The sequence below is a fragment of the Nicrophorus vespilloides genome, unplaced genomic scaffold (assembly GCF_001412225.1).
Source record: "Nicrophorus vespilloides isolate i.1.1-1 unplaced genomic scaffold, Nicve_v1.0, whole genome shotgun sequence".
NCBI classification, from domain to species: domain Eukaryota; kingdom Metazoa; phylum Arthropoda; class Insecta; order Coleoptera; family Silphidae; genus Nicrophorus; species Nicrophorus vespilloides.
In genome coordinates, this window is record NW_017097304.1 from 164,726 (window position 1) to 186,508 (window position 21,783).

General features: G+C 31.3%; 1 protein-coding gene across 1 annotated transcript in view; it reads right to left on the minus strand.

Annotated features, from left to right (window-relative positions):
• The window catches only part of LOC108559698 (inactive dipeptidyl peptidase 10), a 38,258-nt gene that overhangs the window by 7,550 nt on the left and 8,925 nt on the right, over positions 1-21,783 (minus strand). The window contains exons 2-6 of the mRNA XM_017917045.1: positions 10,188-10,401; positions 6,395-6,489; positions 728-855; positions 446-657; positions 49-319 (exon numbers count right to left, since the gene is read on the minus strand). Coding sequence (XP_017772534.1) covers positions 49-319; positions 446-657; positions 728-855; positions 6,395-6,489; positions 10,188-10,401 — 920 coding nt within the window. The remainder of the gene's footprint in view (positions 1-48; positions 320-445; positions 658-727; positions 856-6,394; positions 6,490-10,187; positions 10,402-21,783) is intronic.

Consider the following 21,783-nt stretch of genomic DNA (forward strand, 5'->3'; position numbering starts at 1 on the left):
AATCCTGTAGAATTCGTAAGTTAAATGGAGAAAATCAAAAGCACTCACTGTTTGTAGAGCTGAACCGGCGGCTTCACCTGCCTCATCCTGATGTTACTGGGATCGGCGAGATCCGCGACGGTGAGAGTAACCTGTGGATTTCGTGTTCCCGGCTTCGGATACCTCAGGGACCTGATGTCCGGATACAGCCTTCCTTCGGTACCAGCTCCGTACCACGGGAACCTCAATTCTTCAACCAAACTATCGTTGAACGATGCGAAGACTAGCATGTGACCGTCGTGGGACATCCAGATGGCGCTATTGGTGCCGAGTATCTCTTCTGGAACAGATGATGAGCACAAGAAAACCAACGATTCCCATTTGGAATTGTTATGTTTTCAGGATTGCAGTATATTTTTTGGGGGAGGGGTTAAGGTGTTAGAGACTAAAGTCTCCAAAGTGCTACCTTCGTAAAGCCAATCGGGCACTCCGTTGCTCACCACGCCAGGAATTGCGTTCTTTGTAATTCTGTAGCCGATGTGCGAGATCGGCGTTGGCCGGAAGTAGATGTCGTAATCCTGGACCATAACTAAGCTGTGGCCCTTGGGCGTCCACTCGGCCAGCAGCAGGAACGGATGATCCTCCACATCCGGTATAGGTCTGACAGGAAATTCATTTCTGCTCGAAGAAGCAACAACGACTTACGATTATTTTACGCGTTTTACATGAGTTTGCGAAATGTTTTCACCTCGTAACGATATCGTAAACGATGTACTGGGCCAAGTACGAATGCCTGAAGAGCTTCTGGACGTTTAGAGCCAAGAGAAGATATCGTTTATCCGGAGACAACTGAAATCTGGATGGGTTCAACCGTTGCTGCAACATACATTATTCAATGAAAATAAATTATTCATAATACAATTTGTATGTATATAGAAATCAATGTTTCTCAACCATACATAAAATTACAATTTCCCTATAAATTTCTCGCTTTATTTTATACAAAATGAAACTTTAAGATTATAGTGTTCGCCCAATTGAGATAAAATAATTCATATTATTTTATCTCCTCATAACCCCTCATAAACTACGTAGATTTTAATAAAGCACCGGCTATAAATATCTTCACAAAATGAGAAACTAGTGCGTGATGTAATCAGTAGGGATAGACTTAATTTAAATTTAACATTATTTTAAATTCTGTCCACGTAGTTGAAATCAACTTAACGATTTGTTAAATGAAATTAATTGCATACACGAGATACAAGTGTATCCCAGAGTTCTTGAAAGTGTGCCTGCAAATATGTTTATTGCCTTAATAGAGACATCAAATTGGATCGATTCTAAAATAAGTGGAAATTAAATGTATTTTCATTCTCTAATTCGAGAAAGGGAAATAATATTCCAGAAGTGCAACTATATAAAATTGAAAATAGTAAGTGTTATGATTGTCCTAGAAATGATGAGAATTCATGAATAAATAATAATAAATTATGAATATTATGAATTATTTTTAAAATTTTGATAAAGTAATTAATGTGGGATGATTGGTGGATGCGTCGGGTTATTGATTTAATAATTAAGAACAATATTTTATATAAAGATGAGTAACTTTATAGATAATTACAAATATTGAATAAGATATATTTCCTGTCACATCTGTGGATGCTTCAGATAGAGATAAATATGTTAGGACACTGCTGCAATGCTCTAGAAAGTTTAAGGTAGGAATGTGTGTTCTCCTCGACAGAAGCTTCGAAATGAGATCTGGAACGTCTTTATATAAATGCTTTTGTCAAGTTTTCACTCAGATAAAATCGTGAACAAGAACATGTATACATCATATTAATATAACGTAAAAACATAGAAATTCTTAATAATTTGAAAATATTATCATGAATTCTATTTGTTATTTGCTTTGCAATTATGACAACAAACATAATAATTAAGTCAATAAAAACATCTTTTATATAATTAAAAATGTTCATAATTAGAGGCGACTTTATTATTGAATGTATTTTTGTAAATGTTAAGTGTGTCTTTTTTTTTGTAAATTCGCGTGTGAAATGGAAACTGTATATTAATTATCCAACATTGAAACTCGCATTTCGGGGTCACCGTAAATGCTGCTGATAATTAAGGTAAAACGAGAATCCGGCTCGGAATGTGCAAAATAATTATGGCGAACCGCGTTTGATGAAAACCAGCGAAACCCGCTTAATGATTCAGCACGCTGCGTTGTGCTGTGCTGTGCACACGATGAAACAAAAATAATTACGTATTTGACAACGTCGAACATGAAACCTGCTGATATAGATCTAACCGCACCCCTATTTTAGAAAATTATTTCCAAACAATTAATCCAGGAAATAACTCTCCTCCCGCATTGGCTTATTTGAATAGTCCATCGATGGGATAGATAATTAACAAGTAATTAACTATTTTAGCCATGCGGCCTTCGGACAGCGAATTGTGTGAAGGTTATACAGTTATTTATATATGTTACAGAACTTTCCTAAATTTTTTGTAAATGTAATAAAAAGAGTATTTAAACAAATTATAGTAAACATTAAAATCAGTAAATAATTTATATAAATTATAAAATGTAATTGATATTGGTAATTCTTGCATGATAAATTACTCATAATTGTTAATTACGATTTCAATAACTGAACGCAATTTAATGAGCAAATTAATTGATATAATCGATAACATTAAACTACTTTGACATTTTTTTTTAATGTCGTATAATTTTATTCACAATCTGTACATCAATGTGAACATTGAGTAAATTTAAGATCGCGGTTGACAATATCCATCTTTCCCGATGGATAGTTTACCATTATGATGATTTGAACATTAATAATTACTTAAATCTATATACATAAATCTAGTGGTTTGCAATGCTTCAGCCTGTTTGTGGTTTCACTGTTATCGAGTAAGCCAATAGCCAGAAAAAACATTAGTATTTGACTCCAGTCTATCTTGGTATCTACTACTAAATGTTGGTATTGTATCCTCGACCATATATATATGAAGAGTTTCGTGTATTTGTTTATTCTTGACAAACCATGGATCTCTAATAATATTTCTTAGGCATTTTGATTGGAACCTTTGTATAATTTGTATGTTCGGGTGCGGCCCCCACAATTTCAATATTACTTTGTATATAAGTTATTTATTTTCCATTGATAATTCCGACCTTTTCCCTAGAAGCCAGTAGAGTTTTCTAAACTTTGTTTTTAATTGCTCCCTCTTTGCCTGAATGTGATCTTTCCAGGTGAGTCTTCTGTCTAGATGCATGCTTAGATTTGACTTTTGTTGCTTTGGGTAGATGGGTGTCTTTCTATAGCGTTAACTGCTATTTTCCATTTTTTAAGCCATTCTTGTAGCTAATCTAAATTTTCCTGTACATATTCGAATGCTACTGCTGGATTCTCATGTGATGCCAAGATTGTTGTGTCATCAGCGAATGTTGCAAACGTAGTATTGTTAGTTTTAGGAATATCACTTTGACAAATAAACACAGCATTTAATTGGTCGAATTTTGATAATTTTACTATGGGTTTGAAAAAGACGAGATATTTCTCATAATTAGTTTCATTTCTTACCAATCATGAAATTTCCAGTTTTCGAATCTTAACTTTTCGAAAAAAATTACCTGTTTTGAAATTGTTACAAAAAATTGGAAATATTTCCAAGTTATTGTAAAACTTTGCGATTTATTTAATATTTATAAAATTTCAAAAAATATAACAGAATGAAAATTATTAAATTAACAAAATAAAATTGACACCAAGGAAAGAGAATAAATATGAATTCCTATAAATATAATATATATTTATAATTTTAATTGAATAATTTTATTTCAGAAATGATAATAAATAATAGTTTTAAAATAAAAAAAGATCTAAATAATTGAGATTGTGATTGACTAGAGGATGCGCCGGGTAAATTTATTTTTTAAAGCTAGAAATTGTTGTACATTATTATTTGTGAAATTATATAATATATTTACATATAAATATTATATTGAACTGCAACCAACTTAAAACTGCTATAAGTTTTGAACCGTTGGCAATGTTGTCTCCATATATCAAAGCTAGTAGTATTACAAAATGCTATTTTGGTGGTCGGAAAAAAACTACATCTGTGGTAAAAGTGGTTCGGAAACTTAAGGCTCGAATTGAATGAAAAATGGATGAAGAAAAATGGCTACTCAGCTGAACAAATCAATAATAACCATGCAACAAATATCAAAATCGAACTTATAAGGCTTCACCTTATAAGTTCCAAAAAGGACAAGATCTCACCAATGTTCAAAATAAAGCTGTTGAGCTTGCACGAACGCAGCCAATTTCAAAATATCGTCTTGTCTCATAAGATAAATTTCCCAATTGAAAAAAAAATAGACATTCGAATGGCCATAAGAAGTCAAGTACCACCGTTTGTGGTAGTTTGGAAGGCTGTGACGGTCGATAGTCGCTCTCTGTTGGTGTTTTTGAACCATGGCGTCATGGTTAATGTGAAGTTCTACTACGAAAAAGTTTTGGAAGGTGCTCTGAAGCCGTGGACAACCAAACATTTCAGTTAGAAGGAGGGGACGTTTCAAGGAGATTATACATCATCACAGAAAGCACACGAAATCTAACAATGGCTGAAAGACAACGTTCAACAGTTCATTTCGACCGCACAGTTGCCTCCACGGTGACCAGATGCAAATCCGCTCGACTTCTCAGTATGAGTCATTTTACAGGCCAATGCCAGTACTAAAAAATACCAAAGTGTTAATGCCCTTCTTCGTTAATGGAGGAAGATTCTGCAGGTACACATCCGTGCAGCGTGTGACTCGCTTGTTGACCAACTCAGAGTTACAGTTCGCGTTCAAGGCGACCGTATCAAAAATTTTAAATGAATTCAAATTTTTTTAATTGTTTTCCAACATTTTTTGCTGTTGGTTCAATAAAATCCAATTTCAAATAAAAGAAAATGCAATTCTGAAAAGTTGCAGTTCAATTGGGTTTTAACATACAGGGTGGTTTAAAACCATTAACTTGATATTATTACAAGTTTTGGTCATCAAACATTAAAATTTGCAAAGCTTTAATTAATCTAATTTATGAAAAGTAAAAAAATACGTTAGTTTAGAACAATTTTCGAATACATTTAAAAAAATAAGAAGTATGGATAACAAGTACGGAAATTTATCCTTTAATTTTTATTAATTATAAAATATAATTAGTATTTGTAAATCTTGCATGATAAATAATTGATAATTATGATTTCAAGAGAAAAACGTAATGTAACGAGCAAATTAATTGATATAATTGATAACATTAAACTGAGATAAACTTTTGTAGCTGCAATAAGAACAAACATCTGCAAATCACTTGCATTTTTATTGAAAACCTGCGTTTAATTGAACATTTGTGTGAACACCTGCATTTTAATTGAACACATGCGTGAATACTACCATTGATTTTAAAATAAAAAAACTATAATTACAAGTTTGTCTGTATCGAGTGGTGGATGTGCCGGATACAATTTTAGTTTTTAAAGATAGAAATTGCTCAGAAATATTAAAATATTTAATTTAAAAAAGTTTAAGTTCAAAAATAATTTGGGTATTTTTCAAATTACATAAAATCTATGTTCAAATGTAACAATTTGTTAGAATGGAAAACAATCGAGAATTCCACTAGAATTGTAGTGCAGTGAAAAGGATGTTCGCAAACAAAAAATTGAAATCAGTGAGCGAATCTAGTTAGGTTTTGGTAGTGTCCAAATGGTCATTAATGTATTGTGAAGGAGTTTCGCGTACTCGAAACAACAAACGCTTGTGTTTCGGAAAAGCGTTATTTGTATTCACGTAGCGACGTTGCCACGTACACATTCAAACCAACTAAACTACATCAAGTTTCGCTTATAATTATCCCAGCGAAGTGCCTAATTTCATTGATTCACCTCTACGCTTAAACAATCACAACATCCATATTATATGGACGGTTATAAACTTAGCAAAGAAAAAAATGTTTGGACAAAAGGGTCCATAACCAAGGGAATGACAGCGACCCTGCACACAGACTATTGATCCGTCTCTGTCCATTTAAGTGTATCCAAACGAAAACGAAACTTTTCGGTTGGTCGTGCGCTCAATATAATTGGACCGATTGAACAGTATAACAAATTAATTCACCTCTCAAAAAGAAAAACAATAATTTCCATAGGGCGCTTTCGAAACTTTAATTAAAGCACTCCACTTCGGCTTTCCGATGATTATAGAAGCAGTTTATAAAAGCGGTATTTATGGGAAGTGAACTTTGTTTATGAAACCCATTAAAAGTTTGCAGCATCGAAGCGAAGCACACAAAAAATATCAATTACAAAAAAAAAATATATATGTTAGAATACTTACGTAACTTTGGTTGGACATCAGCGACGTCACTGAGAGGTTAGAGACGTGCATCAAACTAATACCGCCGAATTCGTCTTTGAAAATTATTTCATCACCTGAAAATAAAATCTATTTTTAGAGTTTGACCCTTCCGCATACTAAATATTATTCATTTTATGCTGTAAATTTATACTCCCTCTGTCCCCGAAAATATGGTATACATTTGAAAGAAAATCTTAGATTATCTAGAGTTTCGAAAGCAACTGTCAATATTCATTATTATTAGTATTGTCTACATTGATAACTAAATAACGTACCATATATGACAGTCGTTGCTTTTGAGTTAAGTTAAAATTTGAGGACCAAAAATGAGTTATTTTAATAAAAATATAATAGTCACCGCTGTAATTTCAAAATGGAAAATTTTAACCCAAATAACGTGAATTTAAAAAGTACCAACGTTACCATGAAGCTATTACAGTGTATGAAAAACAAAGAAAAATTAGAACACGGTTGTACTGATGGTTGGACAAAATTAAGCTTGGCCAAACACAATTGATGAATGTGTTCAAGATGCTTTTAATAAATTAGAGAGAAATACTCTTGATAACGTTTCTATAACATTACAAACTGGATAAAAACAATTATGTTAACAGGAGAGGGAAAATTGTACACACAATTCCTCAAATAAATAAGGTAAAACTTCATCGTGGAGGTCGATTAACTGAAATGTATACAAAATTTATTTGTTCAAAAAAAGCGTTCAACAAGGCTAAATATCACTTTAACTATATTTGGATTACACTAAAATTATTTGTATTTAGTTAAATTGTGATAATAAAATGAATTTAATATGTTTTATATTTAATTTTCATTTCATTTAATTTTTTTCACAAATGTATACGATTCTTTCGGACAGAGGGAGTATTTCACGTCGCATTGTGCGAATAACGCAAAATATAAATGACAATCAGGCGTGCTATTGCACAATGCAACTATACAAATGAAATTTTGTATAGTTGGTACAGGTAACAAACAATTTTATGTTGCACGCACTGCATACTTTCTATTATATAACATCAATATTTAATGAAATACACTGAAGTTATTGCATGTTAACTTTTGCAAAATTCATTACAAGACAAACCGATCAATATGATTACTGGTGATTATCAAATTGAAGAAGTTAATTAGTCAATCGTGTATAATTCAAACTTTACTTTATAGGAATATTAACATTGTTACTTGGCGTGAGTCCAATGTTTTAATAGATAGATTAAAATTTAATTGAATTGCGGAAAGTTTGAATACTGGGTGTACGTATGCGTTCATCCCTCCCGAAGTGTCAACCCACGTCAAAGGCGTAATTCAATGCAGTCAACTTTTAATCTCGAAAATAACTAGGGGGAAAACTATTAAAAGCCATCACGAGTTTGCAAAGTGGCGTTGACGATTTCAATTTAGATAACGGTGTGAGGAGTACACTTAATCGTCGGCGATTATAGGATCCTCGAAATTGTTTTCATATCTTAGTCTTAGATCCGATCGGAAGCACATCTTGTTTTTGTGGGTAATGATATTAACTGGGCAATGGAAGTACTCAATGTGTTTAATATGCAAATCAAGACTGCTATGATTGCGGCCCAACAAAAAAATGTAAATTTAGTCCGGCTACAGTCCAGTTTGAAACTGAATTTTAATTGAGTAAACATAATGCAGTTCTCGATTAGTCCGGTTAGAAACAGTCCAGGATATTGAAAACCAATTACCCGGACTATACGAGGTATTGTTGTCGACAACGTGTAAAGATTTTAGATTAACTATTGTTATGTTTAAAAAGATAGCTAACATATTAAGTAAATTGGAGCTGTGATGATAAATGATTCACACTTGTTCTAAAATGTGGTACACCACGAAGCGACAGTAAAAAAAAAACATAGAAATAACGCAAAATGTTCGTTATATTATTCGCAGCACGAACAGAAACTTCCAGAATCATTTGCAGAACGTGTCTGCAGTAAAAAAATAAAATAAAAACGTGTATGAGGGGGGAGCATGGAGAATTGACGGCACGTTCGAGAAAATTAGATCAAAATTGAATAAATCAGGAACCGGCTAATATCGTGTGCGGACGGCGATGTTTCCTATCGGTGTGTTAACCCCGAGGAGGTATGAATGCATAAATATAAGGCACCGCGGAGATCCGCGATACGGCCCAAATGGAACCTTCGACCTCGCGTGTTTCGTGGAAATTCAACGAAATGAATAATAAATTTGGCATTCGGGTTAAATCACGTCGCGTTTGTGACGTTAATTAGCAGCAATACATTTAAAAAAAAACCAAAAAAAAAAAACGTATTCATTTCAATTCGGCACGCGTTGTTTTTGAAGGAGCAAAAAAATTCAAACAAACAAATCACAAAAAATATAATGATGATGAAAACGTCGAAGGGTGTTCGCATTCCGCGTTATCCACTCTAAACGTCATTTGCGATTTAATCCGCAAATTGACTTTGCCATCGAAATCGAGCGACTCGACCCATCAAAAAGTGATTACGCAAAATACGCCACGTCTACATACACACATATAACTGCATCATTGGTTTACAAAGAATTACAAACATTTTTTTATAGGTAAAAATCTTAATCTTTTTTATGTCTTAATAACGTTTTTAAATTGAACAAATTTATTGAAAACTATAAGAAATATAAGAAAATGTGTATCCACGTAATTATAATTCCTATTGTATTAATGATTTGTTGCCAGAATATTTATTAAAATGAAATTTAAGAATAAGTAATCGAACAAATATATTTGCAATATAATTACAATTTATCAACTAAATATTGATTTAACCAGCATGCAAATCTACTATTGTAATCAAACAATCATCGAGTAATGTAACGAACGTAAGTTGGAGTTGCTGAAAATTGGGAATAAGTAATATAGTTATTTATATACGTCTGTAAATATAAAAAGTAGGGTTTATACAAAAACCGGTTTTCGAATCTTAACTTTTCTCCAAAACCGGTTTTTTACATTATAAATAGAGAAAAGGGATATTTATAACTTATTTTCTATTTCTAGAAAGCTGGGTTTCATCGTCTTTAGAGCATTAAATAATGAACGAAAGTATTCGTTCTTCTCTTTGTACCCTCTAAATTCACATCTTCTGGTTCTTCAAGATATTTATGAATTGATTTTTTCAAAGCAAGCTATGATGTGTGATGTAAAATATTTGTCTAAAAACATAATGAAATAAGTAAGCTAGACGTATTTGTTTAAACGTTACAACTAATTTCAATTTTCAATTCACATAACAGAGACAATTTTGTCTAAACTTTTGTAATTTTTTAATCAATTCATTAATATTTGTATTTTAAGTTTGGACTCAAAAACCGTTTTTTCTTTAATTGAAAAAAAAAACGGTTTTAGAATTACATAAATTTCTTCTAAAAACCAAAAAAACTTAATAAAAAGCGATATACTCATTTAATACTATAATTAAATCAATTGACAGAAGTTTTTCTTCCTCAATATAGTACTGAGTTTTTGACCATAAACAATTTAGCAAAATATTGCATTTAATGGATTTGTATGAATCACCAGAAACACTTTTTTTTTTGTCTACAATGCAAATAATAACAATAATGATAAATGCGTATATTGTAGATTTTCAAGGAATCTTATAATATGCGATGGTTGGATCACAGATATTACTAAAATGTAAATTATGATCGATCGATGATTCAATTATGCAGGAAGGACAACACACAGGACAATCGATAAGTTATAATACCACGAGGTACATACTTGACACCCAGGAACCATTGAATCTCAAAGGCTGGAAGTCGTGTCCCAATATGTCCTGGAGGCGGAAACGCGTTCCTTTGATCCTCGGTCCTTCGTCCGGAGGGGTCAGAAGGACGACGGACGTGACGATCAGCGCCAGAACGATCACAATCACCATCAATGCAATGAGGATTCCGCGCCAGTTCCTCTGGTTGGTGTTACTCGACACCAACTCCTGAAAAAAAAAGAAGGATAACATTCAAAACGACATCTACACTTCTAAAACTTACTACTACAACTATTAATTATTATTATTATTATTTCGTCTGCACAATGTAATTAGATGCGTTAATCGAAGCGTATTAATAGATTTTGTGTCCATTTCGTGAACTTAATCAATTCGATTCCGGTTGAATCGCATATGAATTTCCGTTGACTTCACACAAAAGCTAGCAGACACGCTCGCAGCTAGTAGATATCAATCAGAAAATCATTAAACCACGAACAAATATTTACACAGGCCATTATTTTTTTTGTTCCGCATAAAGTGGCGCAGAAAAATAAAAGCAAAGTGGAAAATAAAATATGTTAAGCATGTTTTTTATTTCGTTATTGTAGTAAACTAAAGGTAAGAGTGAAAAATTCTATTTTATTTATAAAGGATATCCTAGTAAAACGTCCGAATTTAAATATAGTGCATTTTTTTTGTCTAATATTGGAATGTCTAAATACGCGTTAATGTTGTTTATTATATATATTTTGTTAAACCCCACAGTACTTATTTACATATTAACAGATTAAATACAAATATTTGAAAACTCTCGTCTAATTCCCACAATACGTGTCTTCAAAGAATTATCAAATTCTTTAGACTCAGTTTAGACTTCTATGGATACTTTTTCTTATTAGATAGCTGCTACCTACATCTTTCCTCTTCAATTAGCTTACACATCTTGCGCAATTTTAGCAGCCATTGGTTAATTTTGAAATTAGTAAATATAAGTAATAAATATATGTCACGTATAAATAAAAAAAAATAGTATGTGTTAAGTAATGATCTCATTTAAAATCTAATATTGATTTGATCCGTTTATTTCTTCGTAAATCTGAATAACATTTTTGATGATAATTTAACTGTAAATTGTAAATTTCAAAGGATTCTCTAATGAGTCGCATGCCTGGCCGTTAGCCAAATGAATTTATCCGCAACGCAATCGGCGGATTTCGTGCATGCTGCAATTAACAGTTTAACCTAATGGAGAGGATTTCGCTGCGATCACGCTGCATATTTCACGCTTATATAATTGCCGTTCCGCATAGCGCACAGACAGTTATCGATATAGATATTATTTCAAACGGAAATCATTTATATCTACATTCAATATATTGTTCATAAATGTAGTATATCACAATGGAAAAAGACTAGTTGTTTGTTACTTAATTGTTCAGTGAGAAGACTTTTCTGTTTAAAATAAAATATCGATTTTCAACCATAAACAATTTTTTTATATTGTGTAATTTTATTCACAATCTGTCTGCGATTCCACTATTTCCTTTGACTGTGAATCTGCTGCTATCCTTAACACTGTCATTGTCCATCGACTTGGCTGAATGATGGCCCTATTGCTGCAAGCACCGAGAGGGCTCACAAAGGGCCTGTCTTGACCAGGATTTGAACCTGCGCACACTAGCTCGTGAGTAGAGCAACTTAACCATTCGCCCATAAACAATATTTAAACATTGAATTGAATAATTTTATCGAATTAAAAAAAAATACCTGGCGCATCCGCAATTATATTTCATCTGTGTATAAACAAACAGCTTTTTATTTCATTCCACAAACAGAAACGCATTACAACTGACCCATTTTCACAAAAACCGAATGTTTTCCATCAAGTTAACAGCGCTGCGTGCGATTAAAATTCCGTAGCGGAAATTAAGTCGGAAATAACGCGTTTTCTCCTGAACATACGGTAATAACGTTACGTAGCCAAAAGCTACAGAAACACGACGAAAACAATGTTTAATTAATAAAATGATTGAAACTTATTCTTTGTTAAAACTAATTGGTTTCCTATGTATGACGCAAGTTGAGTTGCATTAATAAATTTGAGATGTTTGGTTGGTGATTTTTCTTTCAAGTTTCAATAGTCTGCGCAGACTTGAGAAGAGTTTCGGTGATTTATTTGATTATTGGGCCACATGGGTAGGATTTAGATGGAAAAAACATGGTTGTAAAAGAGGAAAGTAGAAATTTCGACGATGAATCAATTCTGCAGCGGATTGAATAAATTCTGGCTAAATATAAAGTGGCTGAGTGTATAAACGTATTTTTACTAATCGCCTGCGGATAAGTGAATATGATTGATTGTTGATGCTTTTAATAAGAGTTTGGCAACAGTCTGTGATTTTGCTATTTTTATGATCTCAGAATCAATATTAGAAATTTAAATGAATACATATTTTAAAGAACAAATCTTGTTTAAAACCATATGAAAAAAACATGTTTTCTTTTCATTTTAAACAAAATATTAATAAGTACAACATTTGTTTGAATAAATCATGAATTAAACACAAGAAATAAATAGAAAATAATTTTCTAATTAACTGTAGAATATTAAGAATAAATCTAAAGAATATATAAATAAATATAAATATTCACGTATTTCTTTTTTGTAATATTAATTTTTATACAATGTAAAAATGTAAAATTGAAAAAAAAAACTATTAGATCTATTTGAAATCATACGATAAAATGATCAAAAGTAAGCGAACATCCATTTTTGTATGCATAAATGCAGACTTTGAAAGCGAACTCTTCATAGGAAAATTGAATCACCTATTTGCGGATGCAAATTTTCAATTATTATTTGCTGAAAACGGAATGGGATTCTCTGTATGAGAAGAGCGTGTCTTTAAATAAACACTACGACGCTATTTTCTTTCAGTTACATAGACGGGTTATTTGCAATGAAACGGAGCTGCGAAACTCAAAGTGTCGTCGACGAAACCAAGGATCTGAATTGAAAAGCCGTTTCCATCGAAAACGATTCAACAATTATCTTTCTTTATGGGAAACTTATAGATACATCGCTTTATTTGCATTTATATGTTTAGCCTCTAAAGTTGCATCAATACATTTTAGAAAAGTATACAGGGCGAGGCAGAAGTACTGGTGACTATAAAAATTCCATAACTCACTGCATTTATATAAAATGTCTCATATTTCGTATGAATTCTTCTAATACTTACGACATATGTCATATGTTTAGTTGCTCCATAATCTATATATTTTTATAGTCACATAAGTTAATTAATCAATGGTTTGAAGCGATAATTTAAGTTGGAAAGTAGTTAAAAGTTTATAGTTTTGTGAAAACAATTAGTCAATAATTTATGATTTTCACTGCTGATTTTCATATGATGTAATTAAGTTGTAAGGCGCGCTTACAAACCGCCAATAAATTGGTATTAATAATTGGCCTACACACACACAATATCCGTAGATCAATAACTAATTAATTGCACGGTCAGCATGAATGGAAACACTGGTTCATTCAGTGCATGCAGCAGCCCCTGTTCTAATTAATTACGTGGATCGATGAACATAGAAATTATAAAATGGTTATTTAACGCTACAAGATTCTGTAGTTCGAAAGCCGATGAAGACGTGCAGATAAACCGAAAAAAACACAAAAGAATGCGGACGGAAAGAAGACTTACACTGTTTACCATAAAATCCTATATAAGTCTTCCGCACGCTTAGCTGCATCTATCTCATCTAAGACGTAGTATATAGTTTACGTCGGGTGGGATCTGCCGATGCAAACTATACCAATAACAAAGGAACCTAGAGATTTGCATACGAATCTCGTGCGCGCCCCGTTCTGAATTCATTTTCGAAATTGCATCCGCACCAGATTCATTACGGATTCGAATCGTAAAATTTAAACAAAACAAAAAAAATAAATAAACGGAATTTATACCACAACAAATACGCATTCGCTTCGTTGAATGAGATCGATACGATGTAGATGGCGCCGCAGAATCTGTATGGGGCCCGGATGCAATAGAATTCTGTAGGCGCCAACGTTTCTTTTATTTTCCAGGAGCGTATTCTTCGCATCCCAAGCAAAATAAATGTGACACAACCATAAAGAAAACCGTTCCGTTTCATCATAAACCGTGTTTCTGGACTTTCACGGCTCAGAACCCTTTACGTTATGAGTGATATTTGACAGCTGTCATAGCATTCGTTTTATGTCTTTTGTTTCATTCATTGTTCATTGCCATCATAAAACTTGTAAAATTATATGTTAAAGTAGATATTCAATAATTGTCAAATGAAAAATAGTAACAATAATGATATTCTTTCAACTTTTATCTGTTAATCTTTTTGTAAAATTAAAAAGCAATAGCCAAATCCGGGAAGTTCAACTTTCAACAATATTTATAGTTTGATAGCTTTTAAGAGTCATATTTGACAGCTGTCATAGCTTTCGTTCAGTGTCTTTTGTTTTATTCATTAGATATATAAAACTTGTTATATTATAGGTTATAATAGATATTCAATAATTGTCAAATTATTTTGAACTAATTGTCCTTCATTGTTTATCCATCATCGATAATGGTAATTTTTGAACTTTTACCTGTCAAAACCATTATGACATAAGCGATATTTGATAGCTGACATAACATTTTTTTTATGTATTTTGTTTTAGTAATTGTACTTTAACTTTATAAAACTGGTTAAATTATATGTTAAAATTAGAGAGTCGAACCGAAATTAATTTCGTTCCGGTTTACGGTTACGTTCCAAGTAAATTTTTATCGTTCCAGATTCTTTTTAGGTTCGTCTAAAAATTTCGGTTCAGTTCCGGTTGAAATTAAAACTTAAAATTGAAAAACAAAAACAATTTAAATTGGTTAGTTAAAATATAAAATCGAGTCAAATATCAAATTTTGGTTTATTTTTATTTACCAAAATTCTCTTCTTATTGCTGTTTTCAATTATAATATTGAAAATACACAAGAATACACCTTAAATAGTGACTAGTTCAACACACGCTCTTTGTAATGTTTCTTTAGTCATGTTTACAGTAATATGCTTTTTAATCACTTTCATTTCAGTTTGTTCTAAAGTTAGTTGCGTAAGATTTGTGCTTACCTTTTATTTTTTAAATTTTCTCTTTTTAGTGGTTGATTGGTGGTGATTGAGGTTCCCACATTGATGATTAACCGTTCCCACGGAATTCGATCAATTTTTTGTTTATTTGAAAAAAGAACACTTCCATCAAATAAAGCGATTATGAATTAATATAATGAAAAAAAAATGAACCGAAATCAACCGTTCCGGTTACGGTTTTTCAAATGAGTAATATTTTGTTCCGGTTACAGTTACGGTTCAGTTAAAATTTCCGGTTTTCGGTTTGGTTCCGGTTCTATTCTCTGGTTAAAATAGATATTCAATAATTGTCAAATTAAAAAAAAAACTATTTTTTAGCTAATTGTCAAGTTCATTTTTCATTCATATTGACTGCATGTAGTTTATTTAGTTGAGTATATAATAAAATAATTGTATTTGCTCCATTCATGTTAAATAATATATACTAATTAATTACATTTTACAAGATAATTGAATTGTAACATTTGATTATAAGTTATTATAATTAATTTAATTTTTCAATTATTAATTCGATAAATTGACACAAATTTGATATTAAATTTAATATATTTATTGAAGTATCGTAATACAATTGCAGCAATACCTTGCATAGTGCGGCTTCAATTAATCCGGATTCACTAGAATCGTCTGATTTGAAAGTATCAAAACAAAGTAAATTTTAATAAAGCAATATTAGTACACATAATTAGTTGTTTTTTTTTACAAAAATGAAAGTTCAAGGCTCATTATACGCGATTTATCTCAATTTTATTTAGTTCTGTCGGGGATATTGTCCAAATCAATAACTTTATGAAAGTTAATCTTTCTTCACATTTTTTTCTTTAGAATTATCGTCGCTATATCAGAGTGTTCGGCATAATTTGCGAACTGTTTCGAAATCACTATCACTATCAGATCTATGTCCTGAAGATAATGATTCTTCACAAGTAAAATTAGTCTCAACTTCGCATGTTGATTTTTCCCTTTGACAATATAATCATTGATTAAACTTTGCCATGGCTTTGCTATTTTTTTGTACAATTCCTGAATTATCATCTTTTTCAATTAAATGGTTTGCCAATTTGTGTCAAAACGTGTCAAAATGGCCTAAAATAGTTATTTAAAAAAATGCTTCTTGAAATAAAAACCGCATAACTTCAAAACCGTATAAAAAGAGTACGCATAAAAAGAGGACCGAGCGTATCAAATAAACTTATATTATTTGTTGAATATAACACATATTGGAATTACGCCGTGACAGTGCGGCTTAACGAAAATATTTACGTAATTCGTGTGGACGGCATTATGGAAATTGGCGTAATAAATCCGAAACAGTTTGGATTCCGTCCAGGAAATGGTCACAACCAAAGCTAGCTAGATATTATCCAAATCGATTTACGGTATTGTGGTATTTATTAGATAGCTTCACGGAAAGCTTAAAATTCTGCTCACTATGTATTTATACAATACGTGATAAAAAATATTGATAACATTAGCATATGTTAATATGTAAATTTAATTTGGTTTTATTGGGTTAAAAGAAAGTACGTTAAAATTGGCAAATTCATCAGCAAAAAAACTGAATCAAGTGCGTTTTCAGGTCATCATAATTAGTGAAAATTTTTCTCTTCAAAGAGTTTAGCAAACTTCGAAAAACTTAGGAAATAAAAGTATTATATTTCGAAAATCAACATTATTTTACTATTCAATAGAAATTCAATTGATTTTGTCTCTACAAATGTAATTATTCAATAAAATTGTCATTTTATATTTTGCGCCATAAAAGCAAACGAGTGTTTTATTATTGTACAAAGAAAAGGAAACAGTTTATGGCTGAGATATCGACGCCATTTCGAAAAGTTAAATGTTAGTATAAGAATTTTAGATCATATACATTTCCGGATAAGTTTCAAGTTTTCAATTTTACTATTAAAGCAATCGCAGTAAATAAACATTCGAAGCTTTGAAATTACTCAATTTACATTTTATAGCTGAAAGTGATATAATTTTCCAATAAACCAAAACTACAGATGCAATACAAATGTTATATATTAATTGAATGAGATTTGGGAAGGAGTTGGTTTCTATTAATTCGTTTTATTGTTAATGGACCGGATACAATTACACAAGGACAATTGGAATTTGGCTCAATTCCATTGCGATCCCAGCTAATCCATTCATCCCATTTAAATCAAAAGTTGATAAAAAAAAAACGAACAAAACACGATAAATTACGTAATCGCGCCTTGGAAGCATAAAACAAAACGTGAAAGTGCTCTGGATATAGTCATTATGAACGTGTATAAAAGGGCAGAAGGGTTTCAGCATTATCCTCGGGATTTTATTGCGTGTATTGCGTAAATCCCGTGTCCGGTAAATTTTCGCTACGTAATTCCGCATGGGAAACGTCGACACAATTATGTTGAAGTTAAAATAAAGCTGGATGAACATCGTTGGCTAAAGGGAATGAAAGGAGAGATATAGGAAGTGATCGTTAAATATAATCGCACGGAAATATGATTGCTGCGACATAGATTACGTATGCTTTTCTAGTATAAAATTGTGTTAAAGACACACTTTATAATTAACGTACTGTGTATTATTGTACTAAACATAAAACAGTGTTTTTATTAATTAAACTGAGTAGAAATTACATAACAAGCATTATTCTCAATTTTTAAATCATATTTTGATCCATAAGATACTTCACATTTATGATTTCGGTTAATTTTTGAAAAATTTTCATTTCTTAATTAACTTTTAATAAATGTTTGTATCTATAATTAAACATAACATAAGATAATTCTTATTAATAAATTTATGATCAATAAAATCAAGTAAGAAAATTAACGAATTTATTTTAATTTTGGTTTTCGAACTGTCAAACTTTTGTTTGTACTCGTATATATTTTATCATTCGTGTGGAGCATTAAGACAATGTAAAAATTTTCAGATCAGATTTTCTGGTTTGTTGTTGTAATTTGTAATATTGTAATATTTTTAAATATTTAATTTCATATGAATTTTGCAATTATTTTTTGAAAAAAAAAATGTGATGTTAATGGAACGTTCTAACAAAATGGAAAGGTCTGATTGAAACAGCTATTACGAATAATTGGGTTTTAAATCCTGAAAAATAAAATAAAATCATTGTTACAGTGGAAATAACGATCCGCAATTCATTGCTAAATATTTAGAGTACATTTCGAATAAATGTCAATCATTATTAGTGTACTATTCAGTCAATAACTGGCGGAACTAACAAGTCGATCGTTTTATACGAGATCTGAGGGATCGGAAAATTAATATCAATTTATGACATTGAATTGTTAAACGTCATGAAATCATTTAGTAAATTTAATAATACAACTTTTAACAATAATAAAAAATACGTGTAAGTTTACATTCGTCAATATTCCGGACTGTTTGAAACCGGACTAATTGTGAACAAAACTGTTTTTTTTTTCAATTTACATGTTAAATTGTCGATTATTTTATAATAAAAATTTAATTCGTGGTTATTTATGAAATCGTCCATGCTCACTCAAGGTTGTTGGAATCTATTAGTCCGAAATGTGGGTCACACCTTTTACATTCATAATGTATATCCATTGGTTGCCGTTACACCCTCGTTCCGATTCTATTTCTGGATGTCATCAACAAATATTGTTCATCATTCCTGCCTCCAACTTTATATATATATACATTTATTTACTTCCACTTTCATTCTCCTTTCAAATTCATTTTTAATTGTTTCCAGTAATGACAGCTGTCACATTTTGCGTAATGAGACCTATCACATTTTGTCAAAGTGAAGAACTGATTCAATACTTTTAGCAATAGGGTTGCAAAATGACAGCTGTCATCTTTTGTTAAAGCGAGGAACTTGTGGAATATTTTTAACAATTGATACAACTATAAACAAATACGTTGTACATTTTGTCAAAGTGAAGAACTGATTCAATACTCTTAGCAATTGGGTCGCGAAATGACAGCTGTCATCTTGTGTTAAAGCGAGGAACTGGTGAAATACTTTTAACCATAATTGGTACAACCTTAAACAAATATGTTGAGACCCGTAATGACACCTGTCACAAATATGTTGAGACCCGTAATGACACCTGTCACATTTTGTCAAAGCGAGAATCTGGTGAAATATTTTTAACAATTGGTACAACTATAAACAAATATGTTGAGTCGCGTAATGACACCTGTCACATTTTGTCAAAGTGAAGAACTGTTTCAATACTCTTAGCAATAGGGTTGCAAAATGGCAGCTGTCATCAAAGCGAGGAACTGGTGAAACACTCATAGCAATTCGATCATAAATACGTTGGGTCACGAACTGACACCTGTCACCTTGTATTAAAGCGTCAAAATGTCCTCATTTTCTGCATTTCTCCAATTTGTTTTCTATATGTTTTGTTTTACAGTAAACATTTTGAACATCATTGATTCCAATTATTACATCTTCTGAATTAATTTGGTTTAATAAATAACTTCAGCATTCATATTGTCACAATCCTCAAGAAAGACCGGATTACAATAATTAAAATTAAAATTTCTATTATTTTATATGATTTAAAAGAAGAAATAGATTTTTAAGTTTAATTTTTATATTGTTTTAAGAACATTATAATTCAATCCAAACCTTACGTAAAATCGATTCGTGAAGTGCTATGACCCGAATATTCAATTATGCTATCGCCTTTAGTCCAACATCCTTGAAAAGACTCGTTAATTTCAACAAGTTTACGTTCTTCCAGTTGGAGAGTTTACATTGCAATTTCATTTGTTTCCCAACGCGTCCTTTGTTCAATACTACCCTTGTTACCAATAGTTTATTTTACTCATATATATATATAAATATTCAGCTTTTACCGAATGTTTAGCAAAAATACCGGTGGCAATCGCAAGCCCGACAACTGAACAGTGTAACCATAATCCCGACAGTGTCTTTTATTATTATAAAATTCTACAATAACATTTTTTTGGTAGTCGGGATTTCGATATAGTCGGGATTTAGAACGTCGGGATTTCAATAGACGGTTTTTCGGTTGTCGAGCTTGCGATATAGACCCCAAAATTACAGCATTATTATTTGAGCTGTTTACCAAAAACAAAAAAAGCTATGAATACAAAACACGTTGACAGTTTTTCATATATAAGATATATTTATCTTGTATTTATTAAAATCGATCATGTTTATAAGATACAAACATGTATCCATATACGTGAGCAGTATATAATAATGGAAAGCCATAAATCTTCCTCAGCAAAGAAGGATAAGATTTTCTCCGAACAGGGTGGAATAAAGAATATGAAAAAAAAAGTAAACGAAAAGAAGAGAACATTTTAATGGAAATTGAATTTTTCCACTTGATTCATTAGTCGACCCCCGCAGATGCTCAAAAGAAATTTTCCTCTTTCTTTTTTTTTATTCCTTCATCCATTTCCAACTGTGGACAGTAAGAAGCACTTAAACGCGACACACTGAAAAGACCCACATTTTCATCTTATTAATTATAATGGGATTTTAACGAGGTCGCTTTGCGAAGTGCGATAAAAATAAGGGCGCGATGGTAACGAGGTATGCGGGGAAAAAGCAAAAATTATAACTCTACATTCCATCCCTTTACAAAATTGTGTGTAATTGCAGTTGCATTTACTAGCGATTACGTTTGTAATCGGATTCGCTTGGATACTTCTATATACAAGCGGATATTCCCACAATGGAAACGTACAAAGGTATAAAAATTCGTTTTCCTTAAGCCATAATACCTTTCTAAAGATCTTACATTTTACACAAACAAACTGTTACAAAACATTTAGGAAACATTTTTTCAACAAACGTGTTTAGAGGAATTCAGGATAATACTATACAAAATATTTACTATGGAAACAGTTAAATTCATATTTAATGTAAAAACACTACTAGTTTACATAGCAATCAAGCATTTTATAAAATTTCAATAATAATTGAACTAGTTTTTAATTTCAATAATTAAAATACATTTAAGATTTATCTGTTTTATTGCTTTTATTGCCAAAGATGTGAATACATTTTGTACTTATAAATTAATAGAGAAACAAAATAATAAGAATTTTATTAGAAAATGAAAAAATTAGAAAATCTGTCGTTTTTTTCTAAAGTATACAATAAATTTTACTTGACTAACATAAAAGTAGCCAGTTTTGCTTCCTCTCTCTTCTCACTTGAGGTTACTTCTTATTTCTTAATGCTGCTGTAAACATCATATTTTCGTTGTAATTTGTAAGTTTTTTTTTGTTGGTAGTTTCAATCTTACATGTTTTAAAAGAATAAAATATAATTGTAATTGTTTCGTGTTTAAGTATTGATTTATTTTATTTATAAGGAATTTAAGTACGATCAGAGCATAGTGTTAAATTTGTAGTAGATATAAAGGGGATTAAGTATCATAGGGAAGAGGG